Source organism: Eptesicus fuscus, chromosome 18 (genome assembly GCF_027574615.1).
Source record: "Eptesicus fuscus isolate TK198812 chromosome 18, DD_ASM_mEF_20220401, whole genome shotgun sequence".
In the NCBI taxonomy this organism is placed as follows: domain Eukaryota; kingdom Metazoa; phylum Chordata; class Mammalia; order Chiroptera; family Vespertilionidae; genus Eptesicus; species Eptesicus fuscus.
In genome coordinates this window covers 8,811,127-8,830,014 of record NC_072490.1, presented here as the reverse complement: position 1 = coordinate 8,830,014, position 18,888 = coordinate 8,811,127, and the positions used below count along the sequence as shown (strand labels likewise).

Sequence of the window (18,888 nt, the reverse complement as noted above, 5' to 3'; positions counted from 1 at the left end):
GTTGGCTGTCCCAGAGGAAGAAAACCTCAGGTACACAGGGCTGCTGCTCCACATGTACATGGAGTTATGCAATGGGCAGCCTCATGGGTGCATGAAGGCACTCTGAAAATGACCATCATCCAATGTCTCATTCACAGCCCTCAATGTCACAGTTGGTTGCAATTTTGGATTTAAAAATTAGTCCAATGGAAAAAATACATTGGCAACCAAAAATGCTGATTATTATTTGTTTCTTTCCGAAAGATAAACAAAACAAAAATGAGCTTTTCTTCCATTTTTTTTTAAGCACTCTAACGTGATCTCCCCTCAGAGAAGTAACATAAATAATAGGAAATAACACAAGAAAATCAGGTAGAGAAAGGAGAAGATGCTACAAAGATTCTGAGGCAAAAACTTATTAATTAAATGACTAGAAAAATAATTCTATAACAATAAATGTTAGGGCACAGTATAATTAAAAAACCCTGTAAAATACACTATGCAGGTATATTTCCTGTAGTTTAGAGGAAACTAAAGCTTAGAGGTTAAGTGATTTTGCTCTAAGCCAAAACATAGCACTAGGTCTTCTAATTTCTAACCTTCTGGTTTCCTATTACAGCTTATTACAACCTGGAAAAACCTGCTGGATCCATACGTCTAATGGTAAGCAATACCACAACAACTTTTATTTGTGGCTTCAACTGTATATATTCTAAGTTTAACAAATAGAAAGTCCCTTCTTAAGCTTCTATAAATGTGTAGCATGTGAAATAGGAAAATCTGACATCATTATTTCAGCTACTAAATTGGCCATTAGTTGTGACGTGTTTAGGGTCCTTTAAGAGAATCTGTCTTGTAAGGCCCAGATACAAACCACCAAAGATAGAAACTAGAGACTAGCACAGGTGCTTCTCTTGTGTCACCATCACTTACCTTTTCGGGTACTTCAGTGAGTAAGCAGCAGCCAGGAACCCACCCAGGTTGTGTCCAAGCAAGATCATTTTGTCCAGTCCTAGGGCACATCTCCACTCTTCAATGGATTCCACAAACTGATTCTCCACTTCTTCCGCATCATTGTCAAACATGGGTCTACTACTTCGTCCAAAGCCCAACAGGTCAAAAGCATAGACGGGTCTATCGGTGCAAAGATCTTCATAGTTCAGTGCCCAGAGTCCAAGACCTCCTCCAAAACCATGGAGAAGGACAAGTGGAGTCTTATTTGAAACATCGTAAGAGAACTTCAGTGTCCATATTTTATTTCCATTAGATATACGAACAGCTTCTTTTTTATATATACAGGGGACACCTAATAAAAACATAAAAGAAAAATTCTGCTTTTAACTTCACTACCTCTGAGAAGGGAAGTATTCTCAGAGCAATCAGAAATTAATAATCTACAAATCAACTGGTTGCCATTCATATGATCTTAGCCTTTATTATATCATTCCTAAAAAAAAAAAAAGTATACATTTCACTGAAGCAAGTAATTCTTAACTATCATATTTTACATCTAAGAAGGAAAATCCATCTCAGACAAGTCTCAAGTTCCTATGGTCAAGGTCTTTTGGAAAGTCATGTAGTTCTTCGGACTTCTTTCCACATCCATCAAATGAGAGTACTTTACCCCTAGAAATGGAGAGGAACTCAATATTCACTGAATCCATTATTTGGAGGTCTCTATCCTTGCAAACAAAACAAAAGAATGCCACCTTGAATTTTTCTAACACTTGACGATTAAGCATTGAAGACTAAATTGCAGACTCAAAAGAAACCTTTTTCCCTAAAAAGTAAATAATAAATTTAGGGAAGGATTAACAGTATCTGTATTTAAACACATAACTGAAATCTTAAGTCATTTCAGAGTTTAGAGGAAAAAAGGTGACATGTTATGGTAGGAACTCTTCAGCATAAGTGACAATAGTGTGAGTTCAAGTCCAAAATTCTCTCTGGAAAGTGCAAATCATCATCATTTTGTAGATAAAAATTCTTACTCGCCTTCAATGCTGTGAGACTAAATACTTTAAATATCTCCTAAAAAGACTAAAGATGAAACTAATCTGAAATTCATTTACATTAAATTATCAACTGAATGGCTATACACTTTAGATGTCCCCTTATTTGATATTCACTTGCAGTGGACAACCAATGGAGAGCCAAGTTCACCCCCCTGCATTAGTCACTTGCTTTCATGTCTGATACTGGACCAGGGGCCAATTCTCACTCCTATTTGCATCCTTAGAACTTAGCAGTAGGAAATCAGTATGTTTGTTAAATGCATGAGGTGGGCATCTAGTACCCTTCCTTATCTCCTGACAAGAATTTCTGTTTGTTTTTTAATGAGGAAAAAAACAATACCAAGCTCAAGGACACTCACTGTGTTTAGTGTGTCACTGGGCCAAGGGTTGGGTGTATAATTAGCAAACAGGACAAACATGAACAAAGATACACACAGTTACAGAATGAAAACTGATGCCTGGCATGGTTAAGTCTCGCTTTCCTCATCAGTCAGCAGCATGCTGGGGAATCCCAAGCCGATGGGAACATATGTGCAGACTCTGGGCACTGCAGGTTGCCCTCCAACACATCCACCTTCAGCAGCACCTGGTACATCTTCTCAGAAATTTCTCATCACGCTCAGACCCATGAGTTGGCCTTTTAGGCACCGCAACCAGATGCAAGTATCAGCCACCTTGAAGTGCCAACCACTCCACCTTGGATATAATACGTGCCATGAACACAGTCAAGGTTGAACTCCACAGAGTTGATGAGGACCTAGGTAACCTGGAGGCACAGGGGAAGCCACGCCCCGCCACGTGAGCTCAGCAGTTTGTAAGAATTTTTTTAGTAAACCACAATGACATCTTTCCCAGCTTTATAGAGAAAAAGATTACCCAAACTCCTGAATCATTCAAATGCACAAACAAGAAAATTCATTTGTGGTAGAGTGGATGAAAAACATACATGACATACACAACAAATACCTGCACATACATACACAACAATCATATATGTGAACTGCATCGCTTAATCCATGCCTCTAAATTCTATCAGCAGAATAGAACTACTGGTATACCATAAACACTATTGCTTAAAAGTATACCCACAGATACCTGGGAACACCTAGACAGTACAAGTCTGGGAGAATTACAGTGTCCATAAGAAAGAAACAAACAAAAAGGTTTCCACACCATTATAAATGTAGAATTAAAGAGTCCCAGAATACTAGAACTGAAAGGAATTTTAATGATCCTCCTACCCCCTTGTTTTATAGGTAAACATCAAGAAGCTGAGAAAAGTGACTTGCCCAAGATCTTATAATCACCTGATTGCTGATCTAGGCCTAGACCAGGTTACCTTGTTCTGGTCCAGACCTTGTTCCATTCTACAAGACATGTGCCCTGTACTGGCTACAACCCATTCTCAAAGCATAGTCTAGGGACCTCTGGGGAACCCCTAAGACTCTTTTAGGAGATCTATGAGGTCAAATCTATTTTCATAATAATAATAATCCTATATAATAAAAGGGTAATATGCAAATTGTCCCCTCGACTGGGAGTTCGACCAGGGGGCAGGGCTGGCTGGCCAACCACCCACGGCCCCTACCCCCAGCTGGCCTGGCCCCATTGGTCCCTATCGGGGCAGGCTGGCCGGACCCCACCCATGCATAAATTTGTGCACCAGGCCTCTAGTATTTTGTATTTGCCTTTTCACTCTTATTCTTTGAGGGTACATAGTGGAGTTTTCCAGAGATCACAAAAGATGTGACTACCAACAGTCTAAATGCAGAAGCAAATATGAGAATCCAGATGCCTTATATTAAGTCAGACAGTAAAGAGATTTGCAAGCACGTAAACAACGCTATACTTCTTACTACATTTCTATTTGAAAAGTAGTTATTTTTAGAAAATGTTACTTCTTTTAACCTGTATAGGTTTATTACTATTATTTTAAAATAAATAAACATATTTTAAATTACTCAGTCTTAATTTCTAATATCGTAAATGATACCTATTACCTATAAATAAAACTCCTTAGGGTCCTTACTAATTTAAGAATATAACAGACACCCAAGACCAAAAACTTTGGGAGCCCCTGTCCTGCCCACATTTAGGTACTTGCTCATGACATGAAAAAGAAAAAAGAAGTTCTGCAAACAACTAACACACCACAAAATCTTAAGTTTCAGGACAATGTGAATACTGAACCTATTTTAGAAAACAACTGTTAATGTATAAGAAGAAAGCCTTACATTTTAAAATTTTCTCTTCAGCTTCTTTAAGTTGTGATGTAGACGTAGGACACCATGTGGGAAGCCAACCAGTTAGCCATCCTGACCTAGAGCATCAAAACAAAACACAAAGAGGTGAGGTAATGCTCTTCTCAACTCCCAACTATTATACACAGAGAAGAAAAGCAGAACAGCAAACTTACTGAGGGTGAAGCTATCAACATGTGACAAAATTCACCTGATGGGTACAAAGCATTGTGGTAAAATACTGGATTACAGACATTTAACTCCAGCTTGTGACCCTACAAGTAAATATCAGAGTCGACCTATGTCATCTCTGTGGATAGTCAGATTCTAAGTAATCAGAGGTTAAAAATGGGCAGACCAAGAAAAGACAAACCCTGGTAGCTCAGTTGATTAGAGCATCGTCCTGATGCACCAAAATTTCGAGTTCAATCCAGGTCAGGGCACATACAAGAATCAACCAATAAATGCATACATAAGTGAAACAACAAATCGTGTTTCTCTCTTCCCTTCCCCCCAGCTCTCTCTCTCTCTCAAAATCAATAAATAAAAATGGGGGGGGGGGGGACAAAAAAAGGCATTCCTCTCCCCACTGCAAGACAGCCTCTTACCCGGGTGGAAGTGCAGGCAAGTCAGAGACCATGAGAGGGTATAAAATATAACTGCTATGAGGATTGAGAGAAGAGAAATCTTATTAAAATATGAGATTGCTTTTATAATAAGCCTTCAAATCTCATGACTAAAAGTAGAACATTAAAGCCATTTCCTGTTTGTATTTCCTCCTTTTTATGTAGGGGCAGGGGAAGTGGAGTAAACCTATAGGTGGCCTATGGGGGCAAATTCCAGAAAACCCCTCTCAATCCAGCTCAAATGATAATGAAAATTATAAGTTCATAGCTTTAAGTCCAGAAGAAGAGGGACTGACTAAATCTGATGGTTCTGGCTCCATTTATCTGTAATCCTCTCTTCTGTACTTTTCCCAGGGATTGGCCTGACTAGGGTGTGCTCACAATTGTATTCTCAATTTATATTCCTATATCTGGCATATTAATATACATTGATATGAATGAAAAAAGTTATTGCTTCATCTGAAATGAACTGGTTGCAATGAATTACAAGAGGATCACTTGAGTAATAAAAGAATTTTCTGGGATGATAATGAAGGTCTCTATCTTGACCCAAAATTCAACCCATGAACACTTAATATTTAAGCAATCTATATATATAAAAGCCAAGCGACCAGAACGACCGGTCACTATGATGTGCACTGCAGCCGGCCAACCAGCCCGATGGAGGCAGGCTGACCGGCCAACCCCCCGCGGTCCCTCCCCCTGCCGGCCCTGATCAGCACTGATCGGCCCCAATCTGGGCAGGCCGGCGCCCACCCGTGCACGAATTTGTGCACCAGGCCTCTCGTTCATTATAATAAAATTTTATACCAAAAAAAGTAAAATGGCTGGATTTGATAACTGGTTGGATATAAAGGTATAATAAAGGCTTCCGAGATTTGTCTTAGATGTCACTAATGACGTCAAAGAACATGAATAAGAATAGGTGTGAGTAGAGAAATGTGCTAAGTTTTGGATGGGTTGACCCAGCATCCAGCTTTTTCTCAGCTTTGTAGGCTCATCCTACTACATTTCCCTTCTCTGTAGAATTCCTTTGGGCATTATGTATAACAGGCACTCAGTAACTGTTTGCTGAATGATTAAGTCACTCACAATCCAGGTTACTCTCATTCCAAGTTATTTCTATTTCATAGATGTAAAAACTGAGGTTCAGAAATGTTAAATACCAGGCAGGTCCAAGAGTATACAGCTAGTAAGTTAAATGACACAAGTAGAGATTTGAGTTCACCTTCTTTATACTATATGAGTTCTCATTACCTGTAGGATAAAGTCATATTCCTTAGGCCTGCAGAGAAGATACATTATAGCCTGTATTATAATGAGGCTCTACTCCAATGGTCTCTGCTGTTAGCGTTAAACCTAAACCTTCTGTATTAACAGCATAAGACCTCTAGGCATCTCCCACAAATGTTCCATATAACTTATTATCAAAGTATGAACTAATGTAAAACATTAATATTAGCCTACTTGTAAACATATAAACCTATTTACAAATCAGCAATGAACTTGTCAATTTATTCAACAATTTTTCAACTGTTGGATAAAAGCAGTTAATAAGCAGTTAAAAGAATCTCATGATCTTTAGAGCTTAAAAATTTTAAAACCATTACTAAGCTGAAGGTCTTTTGTTCTTGTCCAGGAATAGTCACTAAGTTCCATGTGTGGTCACAAAAATATGAGCTAGTACCAAGAAGTTAGTTACAACTCAGTCTCATCAATATTTTAAAATATCCCTCAAATCTTACACAGTTCTTTGTCAGAGAAAATCAAAGGTCAATACAAAACAAGAAAAAAAGAAAATTAAAGTGAAATGAACTATAATCTACTATTATTCCAACTGACATCATAGACATGCTGGGGGACGGGAGGAACACAAATGCAATCTTTGTTTCAATCTTAAAAAAAAGAATTACATTCTTTGAATACCTACAATGTACTAGGCACTAGAGTTTAAAATGTCATATTCCAGCCTGTAATACAGGAATTATGTCTACCTCTCATCATAAAACCAACTTTCAAAGGACAGGATGTCTTATCCAAGAGGCAAAGTAATATTTTTACATTTGCAAACCTAGCACATTACATTAAAAATTACATTAAATTTTTTTCAACCACAAGAGTGAGCCACTAACACTCTTCTTGTTTTCCTAACAACCTTTTCATCAAAGCAGATAATTTTTAAAGTGGGGTTTTACACATCTTTACAGGGTGAAAAGCAGGGGGTCTATATTTTCCATCCTTCAGCTGATCAATCTTTGTTCACAAGTTCCCACACCTTAGCTTGCTACCTCTATTGCTCTAAAACACCCATCCAACCTCATCCCCTGTCTGTGGGGTAAATTAACCTCATCCTCAAAGGGACTCTCTGCCCCTGCCACACGATCTTCTATGTCACTCAGTGTTATTCTGCATTTCTAGTCTAGGAGGCCTAGAACTAAGCTAGAACAAGACTGAAGCTTGTCAGATATCCAAACATTCTTCTGAGGTTGAAAAATCAAAAGTAAAATTAAACTCATGTGGCTCACCTATAAAAGAGAGAACAACATACCAAGATGTCTCTTTATGTGCAATTTCGATTTATATTGTAAGTTAAATTGCTTAACAAATTCAAGTGACATTGCATGTTAGTATCTTCATAGCTTTGGAAAATAAACAAAAAAGTAAAATTTAACTTCCAGATTTTATTTAAGCAGATAATCAAGAAACACCATCATCTATTACCGAGGCTCTAATTTCAGAAGTGACCCAAGTGTCAATCATAATATAAAGAAAAGCCATTCACAGGGAGGACATTTGTAGACCATATATCTGATAAGGGGTTAGTATCTAAAATATATAAAAAACTGATACAACTCAATAACAACAAAAACTCAATCAAAATGGGCAAAAGATTTGAATAGACATTTTCCCAAAGAAGACACAGATGGCTCATGGCCAGCGTGGCTCAGCAGTTGAGCATTGACCTATGAACCAGGAGGTCATGGTTCGATTCCTGGTCAGGGCACATGCCCAGGTTATAGGTTCGATCCCCAGTGTGGGGTGTGCAGGGGCAGCTGATCAATGCTTCTCTCTCATCACTGATGTTTCTCTCTCCCTTTCCCTCTCCCTTCTTCTCTGAAATTAATAAAAATATATATTCAAAATAAATAAATAAATAATATATCATTAATGTTGTACTTATGTCCTATCCAATCAACATTTAAGTTTCTTGGTAATCCCTGTTGTGTTCTCTAAGACACTGGACTATCTATAGTATTACTAAACCTGAGTTGCACAATCCATAAATATTGTGAAACAGTGAAAGAGGTTTCAAAGTATTCTGAAGAAAATGTACAAAAATCTGGCCAATTTCCACACACTCTTGGCCACTTAAATAACATTTCTAATTAGGTTATAAGTAAAAAGGATTTCATTATTTTACAGTTTTATAAATGGCCTCTATCCCTATGCTAGTACTGTTAAGAGAAAAAATTTAGGTTTATCATTGCTCTCTATAGGCTATTGTAAGCACAGTAGTCTATCTCATTTAGAGCAACTATGAAGCTTTGATTTTTGTTATAAATATTCCAATTAGAGGTGCATATATACATATTCCTCTGAAGTAATTCCTCAACCAATAAACGATTGAAAACTTCCAAATTGGACATTATAACACTTGGACAAATAAAAGCCTTCTTTCCCGAGAAATGACTTTCTAAATTCCATTCTTGGAAAAGAGAGAGAGAGAGAAAAGAAAGAGTGTCTCATATGCCCATAATTTAAGGGATTAACATGCCAGTTTTAAAAAGTAAATAATACTTAAATGACTTATCACTAACCTTTAGATCAATGACAACCCAGGCCCCCTAATATATTGTAACACATTAACATTCTTTTTTTTTCATTTCTAACCTGTAATTTTTATTTAAAAGACCCAGAGTTGGAGAATCAGTGTTTTAGACACAGCCCTGTGCTGATATTTTTCCCCAATTGTTTCCTACCTTCTCTCACACAGTAAGCAAAGCATTCTGGAGTCAGACACAGCATCAAACATACTCAAAGTAAGCTACATGTGCAATTTCGATTTATACTGTAATTTAAATTGCTTAACAAATTCAAGTGACACTGCATGTTAGTTCTGAAGTAAGTTCATCCACTAGGAGGAGGAACCAAGATGGCGGCATAGTTAAACAACTAATCTGCTGCCTCACACAACAATTTCAAAAACACAACTAAAAGACAAAAACGTCTACCACCCAGAACCACGGGAAAGCTGGCTGAGTGGAAGATTTACAGCTGAGAAGAGAAAGGAGCACAATCGCTGAAAAGCTGAGGTACGGAGGCACGCGAATCGGGCCGGCGGCGGGCGGCTGGGTGCGCGGCTTTTCTTCAACCTGCAGGGAGACAAGCTCCCAATCACTCTGAAATCCAGTTTCTGGGGACACTCGGGGGACCCAGACGCCTACGGGGAGAAGCTGGACTCTCGGCCATCGGGTCGGAAAGTGAGAGTGACTTTTTTGCAGAGGTGTGCCCAGCAATCATTGTTTACTGCGCTGGTGCGCAGGGCACAGGGACTTGGAAACGGGAAAGGCAAAGACGGCTGACGGCAGCCATTGCCGTTGGCCACGCCCCAGCCTAGTGACGCCCTGAGACCCCGCCCTGCCCTGAGGCCCCGCCCCGCACATCCTACAAACCCGCCCAGGCTCCACACAGCGGCTTTTGCATATAAATGGCCTGTTCTGTGGCAGCTTAACCAACTACAGCTCCAGACTGCTCCAAAACCGCCCAAGCAAAGGAGGAGAAAACTAGCCCTTGCTGTAGCTCCTGCTGGGGAACACACAGTACACAAGGGTACACCAAGAGTGTCCACCTCAAGTAACTGGGAGGCTGACCCATTGAACCAATAGGACACCTAGTAGACAAAACTACCCTACCAACTCAGGGAAGCAGAGAATATGAGAAGGCAAGGAAACAGATCACAAACCAAAGAAATGGAGGAGAATAAGCGACTGGACATAGAGTTCAAAACCACGGTTATAAGGTTTTTCAAGAATTTCATGGAAAAGGCCGATAAATTCAATGAGACCCTTGAGGATATGAAAAAGGACCAACTAGAAATTAAACATACACTGACTGAGATAAAAAATATTATACAGAGACCCAAAAGCAGACTAGAGGATTGCAAGAATCAACTCAAAGATTTGGAATACAAAGAGGCCAAGGACACTCCTCCAGAGAAGCATGAAGAGAAGAGAATTCAGAAAGTTGAAGATAGTGTAAGAAGTCTCTGGGACAACTTCAAGCGAACCAACATCAGAATTATGGGGGTACCAGAAGAAGAGAGAGAGCAAGATGCTGAAAACCTATTTGAAGAAATAATGAACGAAAACTTCCCCCACCTGATGAAAGAAATAGACTTACGAGTCCAGGAAGCGCACAGAACCCCAAACAAAAGGGATCCAAAGAGGACCACACCAAGACACATCATAATTAAAATGCCAAGAGCAAAAGACAAAGAGAGAATCTTACGAGCAGCAAGAGAAAAACAGTTAGTTACCTACAAGGGAGCTCCCATACGATTATCAGCTAATTTCTCAACAGAAACCATGCAGGCCAGACGGGATTGGCAAGAAATATTCAAAGTGATGAATAGCAAGAACCTACAACCAAGAGTACTCTACCCAGCAAAGTTATCATTCAGAATTGAAGGGCAGATAAAGAGCTTCACAGATAAGAAAAAGCTAAAGGAGTTCATCACCACCAAACCAGCATTATATGAAATGCTGAAAGGTATTCTTTAAAAAGAGGAAAAAGAAGAAGAAAGATAAAAATTATGAACAACAAATACATATATATCAACAAGTGAATCTAAAAGTCAAGTGAATTAAAAATCTGAGGAACAGAATAAACTGGTGAACTTAATAGAATCAGAGGCATAGAATGGGAGTGGATTGATAATTCTCAGGGGGAAAGGGGTGTCTGTGTGGGGAGTATGGGAAGAGACTGGACAAAAATCATACACCTATGGATAAGGACAGCGCTCGGGGAGGTAAGGGAAGAGGGGGGGTAGGAACTGGGTGGTGGGGAGATATGTGGGGAAAAAGGAGAAACAATTGTAATCTGAACAATAAAGATTCATTAAAATAAAAAAAATAAAATTAAAAAAAAAAAAAAAGTTCATCCACTAGCCCAGTAGTCGGCAAACTGCGGCTCACGAGCTGCGGTTTGCTACTCTGTTGACTAATGAGTTTGCCGACCACTGCTTTAGGGAAAAACACTTAAAAAACATTTTAATACTGTACTAATGTCTTTAACCTGAAGTCAAAACTTCTGGGTAAGGGTAATGCCTTACGCAGTGGTCGGCAAACTCATTAGACAACAGAGCCGCATGTGGCTCGCGAGCCGCAGTTTGCCAACCACTGCACTAGCCCAACCTGCGTGGCTCAGTGGTTGAGTGTGGACCTATGAACCAGGAGGCCAAGGTTCTTTTCCCATCAGGGCACATGCCCGAGTTGCGGGCTATATCTCCAGTGGGGGCCATGTAGGAGGCAGCCAATCAATGATTCTCTCATAACTGATGTTTCTATCTCTCTCTCCCTTTCCCTTCCTCTCTAAAGCCAATAAAAAATACATTTTAAAAACTAAAATAAGTTCATTCGCTAGATCTGGGATGGGGAACATCTGGCCAGCTGGCTGTATAAGGCCCACAAAATCATTTGGTCTGGCCCTGCCAAGGCATTAGGCGTGAGTTAATTGTTTGACCAAATATAGCAGGCTAATTTTTAAGTTGATAATTTAGTATGGCCTGTGAATGTTATAAATATCCAAATGGCCTTTGGCAAAAAAAAGGTTCCCCACCCCTGCACTAGATCAAGAAAATTAAAAATCCCAGGCCTCAACTTGAATAATATTTTTAATAAAATCATCTTTCCACACAATTTTTTATAATTCTTAATCAGGGGTGGGCAATTATAGAACCAGGAGGCTAGACTAAAAACCTAACAATATAATGTTTCTGAACTATTATCTTTTATAATAATAAAAGGGTAATATGCTAATTAGACTGGATGTCCTTCTGGACGTCATTCCTTCTGGACGTCATTCCTTCTGGACGTCATTCCTTCTGGACAAAGCTGCAGGGGGCGGGGGCCACAGCAGAGGCCCTTGCACGAATTTCATGCATCAGGCCTCTAGTAAATAAGTCAAATCTTTAAGGACTCATTCAGAGATGTATGTAATTCTGAAATGTATTATCTAGTGTTGTTTTCCTTAAATGGACCATTCCTGAATTTTTTATTAACTTTGTCACACGACTGAAATCTGTATTTGCTGGTCTGTGATTGGCATTTTGGAGAACAGGAAAAACAGTGAAGCCTGGGTTGGCTCATCCAAGGTCAAGAAATAGAATCATATTCCCAATCTCTCCAAAATAATCTAAGTTCATAATCCTAATTGTTGTCCTACTCAAATTCAAACTCTGAATTTTTAAGAATATATCTTTTGATGTCCTAGAATACCTTAGGATGAAAAAATTTAAGTCCCACAGCTGTAAAATATATAATCAACTATTAAGTTTTTTATCTTAATGTTTGTGTCAGCATAAATGTATTTAATTCAATAAAAATTTATTGAACTTTACTATTTATAAGGCCCCTTAAGGCTCCTACCAGACATCTGAGTAAAGCAAAAGCTTTGTACTCAATGGGCTGACAAAAGAATATACAAATAACTATACTACATGATCACTGTATCTCTCCTGCCAGGTAAGTATATAGTATAGTTACATACAAATAACTATACTACAAAAGATGGTGTAAGTGCCATAAAGAAAAGTTTAGGAAAATAACAAGGACCTTCAAAGAAGGGAGATCACAATCTGTTTTGGGTCAGGAACAGTAGTGTGAACTAAGCCATGGGGAAATGGAGCAAGGAACATGTTTAGGAAACCATGAAAGACACAGCTTGGCTAGAGCCCAGGCACAGAGAGGAAATATGACTCCAAAGACAGACAGGAGCCAGACTGCCAGCAAAGAGCTCTGAAGTCAGGCTGAGGATATGTAATAAAGCCACTGTATGTACCTGTGCTACAAACAAGACTGTGCTTCTTGGGGATATAAAAGTAATGAAATAACCTATGTTGAGAGCGTAGGAACAGACTAATCCTGCAATAATCCAGAAAAGGGAGTAAGGAGGGTGCAGGTGGCTCCAGGTGACAGTGGGAATGGAGAGGTGATGTTGTGCTTAGAACCTACTGGATTTGGTAACAGACTTGGTATGAAGAAGGGAGAGGGGAGTTAAAAGATCAGGCCATAGTTCTGAATCTGGATGACCAGAAGAACCCTAATAAAAGTGTCCTAATAAAATTAGTGAAGTCAAAGGGGAGAACTGAACATTTTGTATTGTTCAGGGAAAGAAAGGTGCAAATAAGATCCTGGTCTGGATGTATTACATTTAAGGAAACAGGTGCAAAATTTGGCACACAATTAGACATGTACTAGACTATTGAAGAGGACTCCACAATAAGGATGAGATTTCAATTTTCTCCATAGACGAGGAGATATATCAAGGAGTGTGCGTAAACAAGACAGAAAATGAAGATGAAGACAGAATCTTGGAGAATGACTAGGTTTAAAGAATGGGAAAAAGAAGAGAACCTAATAAAAGTGACATTGGTCTGAAGTAAGACAAGAAGCAAAATGTCTTAAGAGCTAGAATGTCTGTTAAGAATTTCAAAAAGGGGTAGCCATCTTTAGAGTGTCAAACACTGAAAAGGACCCAGGAAATATAAGTACAGAGAAAAATAAAAGCCCACTGGGATGTGACATGGAAGAGTTCTATGATTTTTAAGAAATCAGATGGCAAAGGTTTGGAAGATGGCAACAAAGAGGAGTCACTGATTTTAACCGTCTTTTAAAAGATAGAAATCCACTCTCCTATCTCCAAGAACTATACTCAAAGTCTAATGCAAATCCTGTAGGAGACTGGTAAATCCACTGGAGGGGAAGGAGAGGGGGGAAAAAAACACCCTTATTTCTAGCATCTAAAGACTCCCTAGGTGTAAATACTACCACCATAGCTGATTTGGCGCTGGCAATGCGTGCCAAAATTCCTAAGAACTTAGCAATGTTGCCAGTATGAGCCAATTACAGCATACCACTGCAAACCACCTATTTTATAGTCTACTCTGCAACTGAGCAATTCTGTGACAGCTTTCCTCGGAATTCAACGGATACTTACTCATTCTCTGGGACAACCTTGCTGCAATTCACAGAAGTCTACTCTACTCTGTTACGTTTAGCTTTCTCAACTGTATTGCAACCGAAAAGGATCAGATGTTGAAAGCCAATGGCTCTCAGACATGCATGTCTTTACTGAGAGTCACAAAGGAAAAAACAAGAATCATATGCTTAAAAAAAACACCTTCCTAAGACTTCTTACAGTAGTTTCCTTTGTTAGTGTCATCTTTCCAACTAAACCTGAAAAGTCTTAAGGATAGGAAACTTGATTCAAGACTTCTGTTTTCCACAATCTACTTGGCTGTTGGATTAGTTCTACTGTAGATTAACAAATAAATAAAATATAAATAAATACACAAACACACACACACACACACACACACACACACTGAGTGGCCAGATTATCATGATCTCTGAACGCATAATAATCTGGCCAGTGTATAGCCTACATAATAAAAGGCTAATATGCAAATTGTCCCCTCGGCCAGCAGGCCGGCCAGCCAACCACCCATGTCCCCTCCCGCTGGCTAGGCTGGCCGGACCCCACCTATGCACGAATTCATGCACCAGGCCTCATACACACACACACACACACACACACACACACAGCTCTGTGTCAATGCAAGGAATAAATAACAAAGTGGCAGTTGAATAAGTCAGATAAATAAGAACAAAACAGCCCAAATTAGTTGCCATCCCAGTGAGAGGCAGTAGAGATATGGGGAAAGCACCTTAGACTAAATCCAGACACTTGGGGGCTTCAAATTCAGCCCTACTACTCACTAGTCCTGGGGTGCGAGTAACCTCCCAGTTGCAGGTCTAACTGAAAAATGGGAACAGCAATACCTAACACACAGGGTCACCCTCAGGTTTAACATGAGCACATTTAGGAAACACCCGGCAGGAGCAGGTACTTGCTCTCCTGCTTGGTACAGTTCAGAAGGCCATACTCGTTTGGACACTGGCCACAGCTCGAGTGTATCGCCAAGAGTACCAAGGAGACCAACCTCTGTTGTGGCACCCTGGCTAGTCAGCTGCTAAGGATTTTTTATAAGCTGTTTCCTGTGACTTCCAGCCATCACCCAAAGCCACACATTCCTTTCACAGTCGTACTGTATTCCAAGCCCCACAACAACAGGGAGACAAGAGAGTCCACCTTAAAAGCAGTCTCAAAAGAGCCAAAAACATGTGACAAACTATACGGAGACAAGCAACTCCTGTTCACGTGACATTCAGCACCCTACCTGAACAAGGAAGCTCAAACACAAACCAAAAAAAGAACTCATTCATCATATAATCAAAACTCAAGGGAATAACCTGGTTTTTAATATTTCAGAATTACCTCCAACCCTGCACCCTCCCTCCCTCCCCACCCCCGCCCCAACACCACATATTTCCAAATACTCCTGTCTCTTCATGGTACTCCACATTATCTTCTATCAGTTAGATTGTTTCAGACGCAAATTTATCCAGACACCTGAAGAAGAACTGGTATCAAAATGTTAACATACAGAGGGGAAGCACAGACGTTTATGACTCTCCAACATAAAGTACTAGCCTTGAGACATAAGGAACGAATGTTCAAAGCAACTGAATTTTCCCCACTTACTAACTACTATCTATCCGTCTGCTGACAGGTGCATAAAGTTAGCTACAGGTGGAAAAGAATAACTTAAACTTAGTATCTATATTAAAAAGCTTCACATTAGACACCTGGTTTCCAACTTGCATACAGCTTTCTAAATATGTGTCATTTGAGATAATACATGCACCGTTTTCCAGTACATCGGAACACTTGGAAGCAAAGGGACATTCTCCGTTTGAAAGATGAATTCTGAACTTGCTAATAACCATACCGGGTTAACTTTCTACCAAGTAATTGTTAAGTTTAACGTTTTCGGAAACCCAAAGCCATATACCCACTCCTCTAAGCCCCGTTCCCTCACGACGGGCTGCTCCCTCCCTGGTCAACCCCCTCCTGTGCCCGGCTTCTAAGGGTGACTTGGGGCTCTCCATCCCCGAGCGCCCCAAAGAAGCACCGCCCCTTCCCCCGGGCTTCGGAGACGCTCGGCCCAGACGGCGCTTCGGTTCGGGCCCCAGGCTGGACGGCGCACAGCGCGCACCTGGACGCGGAAGCCGCGCTCGGAAGTGGACACAGTGGCTCGGCCGTTTCCAGCGACTGGGCTCAGGAGCAGGGACGGCTGGTCACCGCCCGCCGGCCGGGCAGGGCCAGGGTCCGAGGCCGCCGCGGCACCGGAGGAGAGGAGCCTCCGCGGACGACGAGCCCAGGTCTGGGGGTCTGACCACCGTTGCCGCCGCCGCCGCCCCGCGGAGACGCTTACACAACAAGGCGGCGCGGCCCCTCCGCGGGGTCAAGCGGCCTCTGGGCGCTGCCGGGGTCGGACTCAGTCACCTCCCGCGCCCCGGTGCCGACCGGCATCCGCCTGGGGCTGAGCGGGCCGGGCGGCGCGAGGGAGCGGCCGGGCCAGTCCCCTCGGCGCCGCCCGGCCGGACTCGGCCCCTGGCCCGCGAGGAAGGCGCGCGCCCGAGCCCCACCAGTCCCGGCCGCACTCACCTTTCGCCAATGTCCTCGTCCTCCGCCGCCATGGCCGCCGCCGCCGCCGCCGCCGCCGCTGCGCAAGCGCCAAGCTCTGCCTCCTAGCCGGCTTGACTGGCCGACTGGGCCGCTCGGGCCGCCGCCGCCCTTAAGGCCGCGCGGCGCACGCATGCGTAGCCCGCCCACTCGCACGACACGGCGGCACCGCCGCGCGCAGGCGCGTGCCCAGTCACTTCCCCCGCTCCCCGCCTCGGGCCAAACACCTGCAACGCGTGCGTCACCGCGTTCTACCGGCTCTTGGGTGGGCCCCGGGCCCAGCAGTCAACCTGGAGGATCTGGTGAGATTCGCCCGATAATTATGGAGTAACTCATCTCAGCAAGGACTGTATTAATGCATCATCCGCTGTACTGACTTGACTGTCAGGTACGGGGCACCAGGCAGGCACCTGCTAGTACCTTGGAAGAGCCACGATAGTCACTGATTAGTGTTTAATGACGAATGGCAATGTCCCAATGGAGGTGATGTGTGGCCTTCCACCAGCCCTTCCCCACAGGTGGATAGCCAAGGGGACGGGGAGACTCTCAGGACCCATCTATATCCACTGCGCTAGACGCTGGCATTACAATGGTGGTCAAAGCCAGCAACTTGCACCCGCACTCTGTGTACAGGGAGGGGTGGACAGAGTATTTACACAGAGTTCTTGAGTGGGAATCACTAATGTAAACGCCAACATTCCTTGACCTGTTTTCAAGTCTTTTAGCCATCAGACACTGCCTGTAGTATTCGTCTATAGTGTTTACTGTGTACCTACTATGTGCCCACTGTGCTAGGCGCTGAGAAACAAAGCACCGAAATAGAGATCGTACCTTTGCAGAGCCTACGCTAATGTAATACCTTTTTATTTTTAATGCAGTTCATTGCTCTTCTTCCCCAAGCCTCCGCCCTCACTACACACTCTCTCTCCTGGGTCCCTGTAATTCAGACTATCTCTGTCCCCCTCAGATTCTCAGCCTTGTATGATTGTTATAGCTTTTTAATGAACATTAGTGAATATCCTCCCGACTACACTGGAAGTTCCTTGAGGTTAGGTTTTGTGTTTTCTGTGATTTAGAGAAAAATAAAAAACCCATTCACAATTCCTTGAGCATAGTCATAGCAATAAATATTTTGTGGTGTTTGAACCAATTTAAAAATATTTTAGGGAAGACGAAGACATCCAAAAACACTTTTTTTTCAGGAACTCATGGGATTGCTAGAGATTTGTAGTGTCTCCGCAGAAAATGACCCTCTACGATCTCCACCTCTCAGACCATATCTATATTAGGGGCACCTCCTTCTATATTGGCCAGGCTCGTTATTGGGGACGCTGCTGCCTGGAGTACAGTCTCAGCCCAGTGGTACTGAGTTCATTTAACAAAATCCAAAGATGTGGTGGCAATTCTTGCAGCACCTTCAGAAAGTTGGACTGACTGACATGCACTCTCAAAGGTCTTTGTGGACCTGGAGCCTGCTCTCATAGATGCCAATGGCTCCTGCACAGTGAGGGAGAGGGGGTGGATGGAAAGAAAGAGAGAGCTATCAGTGTCCTAACCCTTTTAGTGACCTATTACCTTGAGTGATCAGTACTTATGTTGGAAGATCACCAGTGCCTACTCTGAATTCTCCAATCAGTCAGAGGTGAAACTTTGCAAGGCAAGTACATTGTCTGCTTTGCCTACTCTACCGCAGGGCTATGGAGTCTGGAGACCTGAATAATGCCATTATATCACCAAGACTAAGTATGCCATAGGTTGATGACTGGTGCCCCACTGGTTTCAAGGTGGGCTTTAATTTCTAGCCCCTGTTCCCCACTCCCAACAGAGATTCTCCAGGGGAAATGTTGAACAACACCGCAGCCACCACAGGGTCTGGGCTTTATCATAAATGTGCCAAGCAAACACTTGCAAGGCAAAATGAGGGTAAGGGCATGGAGGGTTTTCTGAGGGCTTCAATGGCCTGCCTGCCCTATAAGTGCTTATAAAAATGCTATAATTAAACAAAGTGAGGGAGCAAGTGTGGCAGGGAGATAAGAAGAACATGGGAAGGTAAGGGAAAATGGTAGCTGGGTCAAGGGAAAGGCCTCGAAGGACACCAATGAGCTGTATGACCGGCAAGAGACAGGAGTGAGAAAGTCTCATGACTAGAGCTTCTTAAACTCTAATGGGTATCTTGTTAAATTGCAGTTTCAGACTCTGTAGGTCTTAGGTGGGGCCTGA

At 42.0% G+C, this 18,888-nt stretch overlaps 1 protein-coding gene across 2 annotated transcripts in view; it reads right to left on the bottom strand.

Annotated features, from left to right (window-relative positions):
• ABHD5 (abhydrolase domain containing 5, lysophosphatidic acid acyltransferase) overlaps positions 1–16,703 on the bottom strand; it is a 28,936-nt gene extending 12,233 nt beyond the window's left edge. Inside the window, exons 1-3 of one of the 2 annotated variants that reach the window (XM_008154489.3) lie at positions 16,651–16,703; positions 4,229–4,314; positions 913–1,285 (exon numbers count right to left, since the gene is read on the bottom strand). In XM_008154489.3, the coding sequence (XP_008152711.2) occupies positions 913–1,285; positions 4,229–4,314; positions 16,651–16,682 (491 nt within the window). In that variant the 5' untranslated portion in view covers positions 16,683–16,703. Of the gene's footprint in view, positions 1–912; positions 1,286–2,429; positions 2,749–4,228; positions 4,315–16,650 lie in introns of those variants that run through there. The other variant, XM_028134792.2, reaches the window with a different exon arrangement.
• Between the last annotated feature and the right edge of the window lie 2,185 nt (positions 16,704–18,888).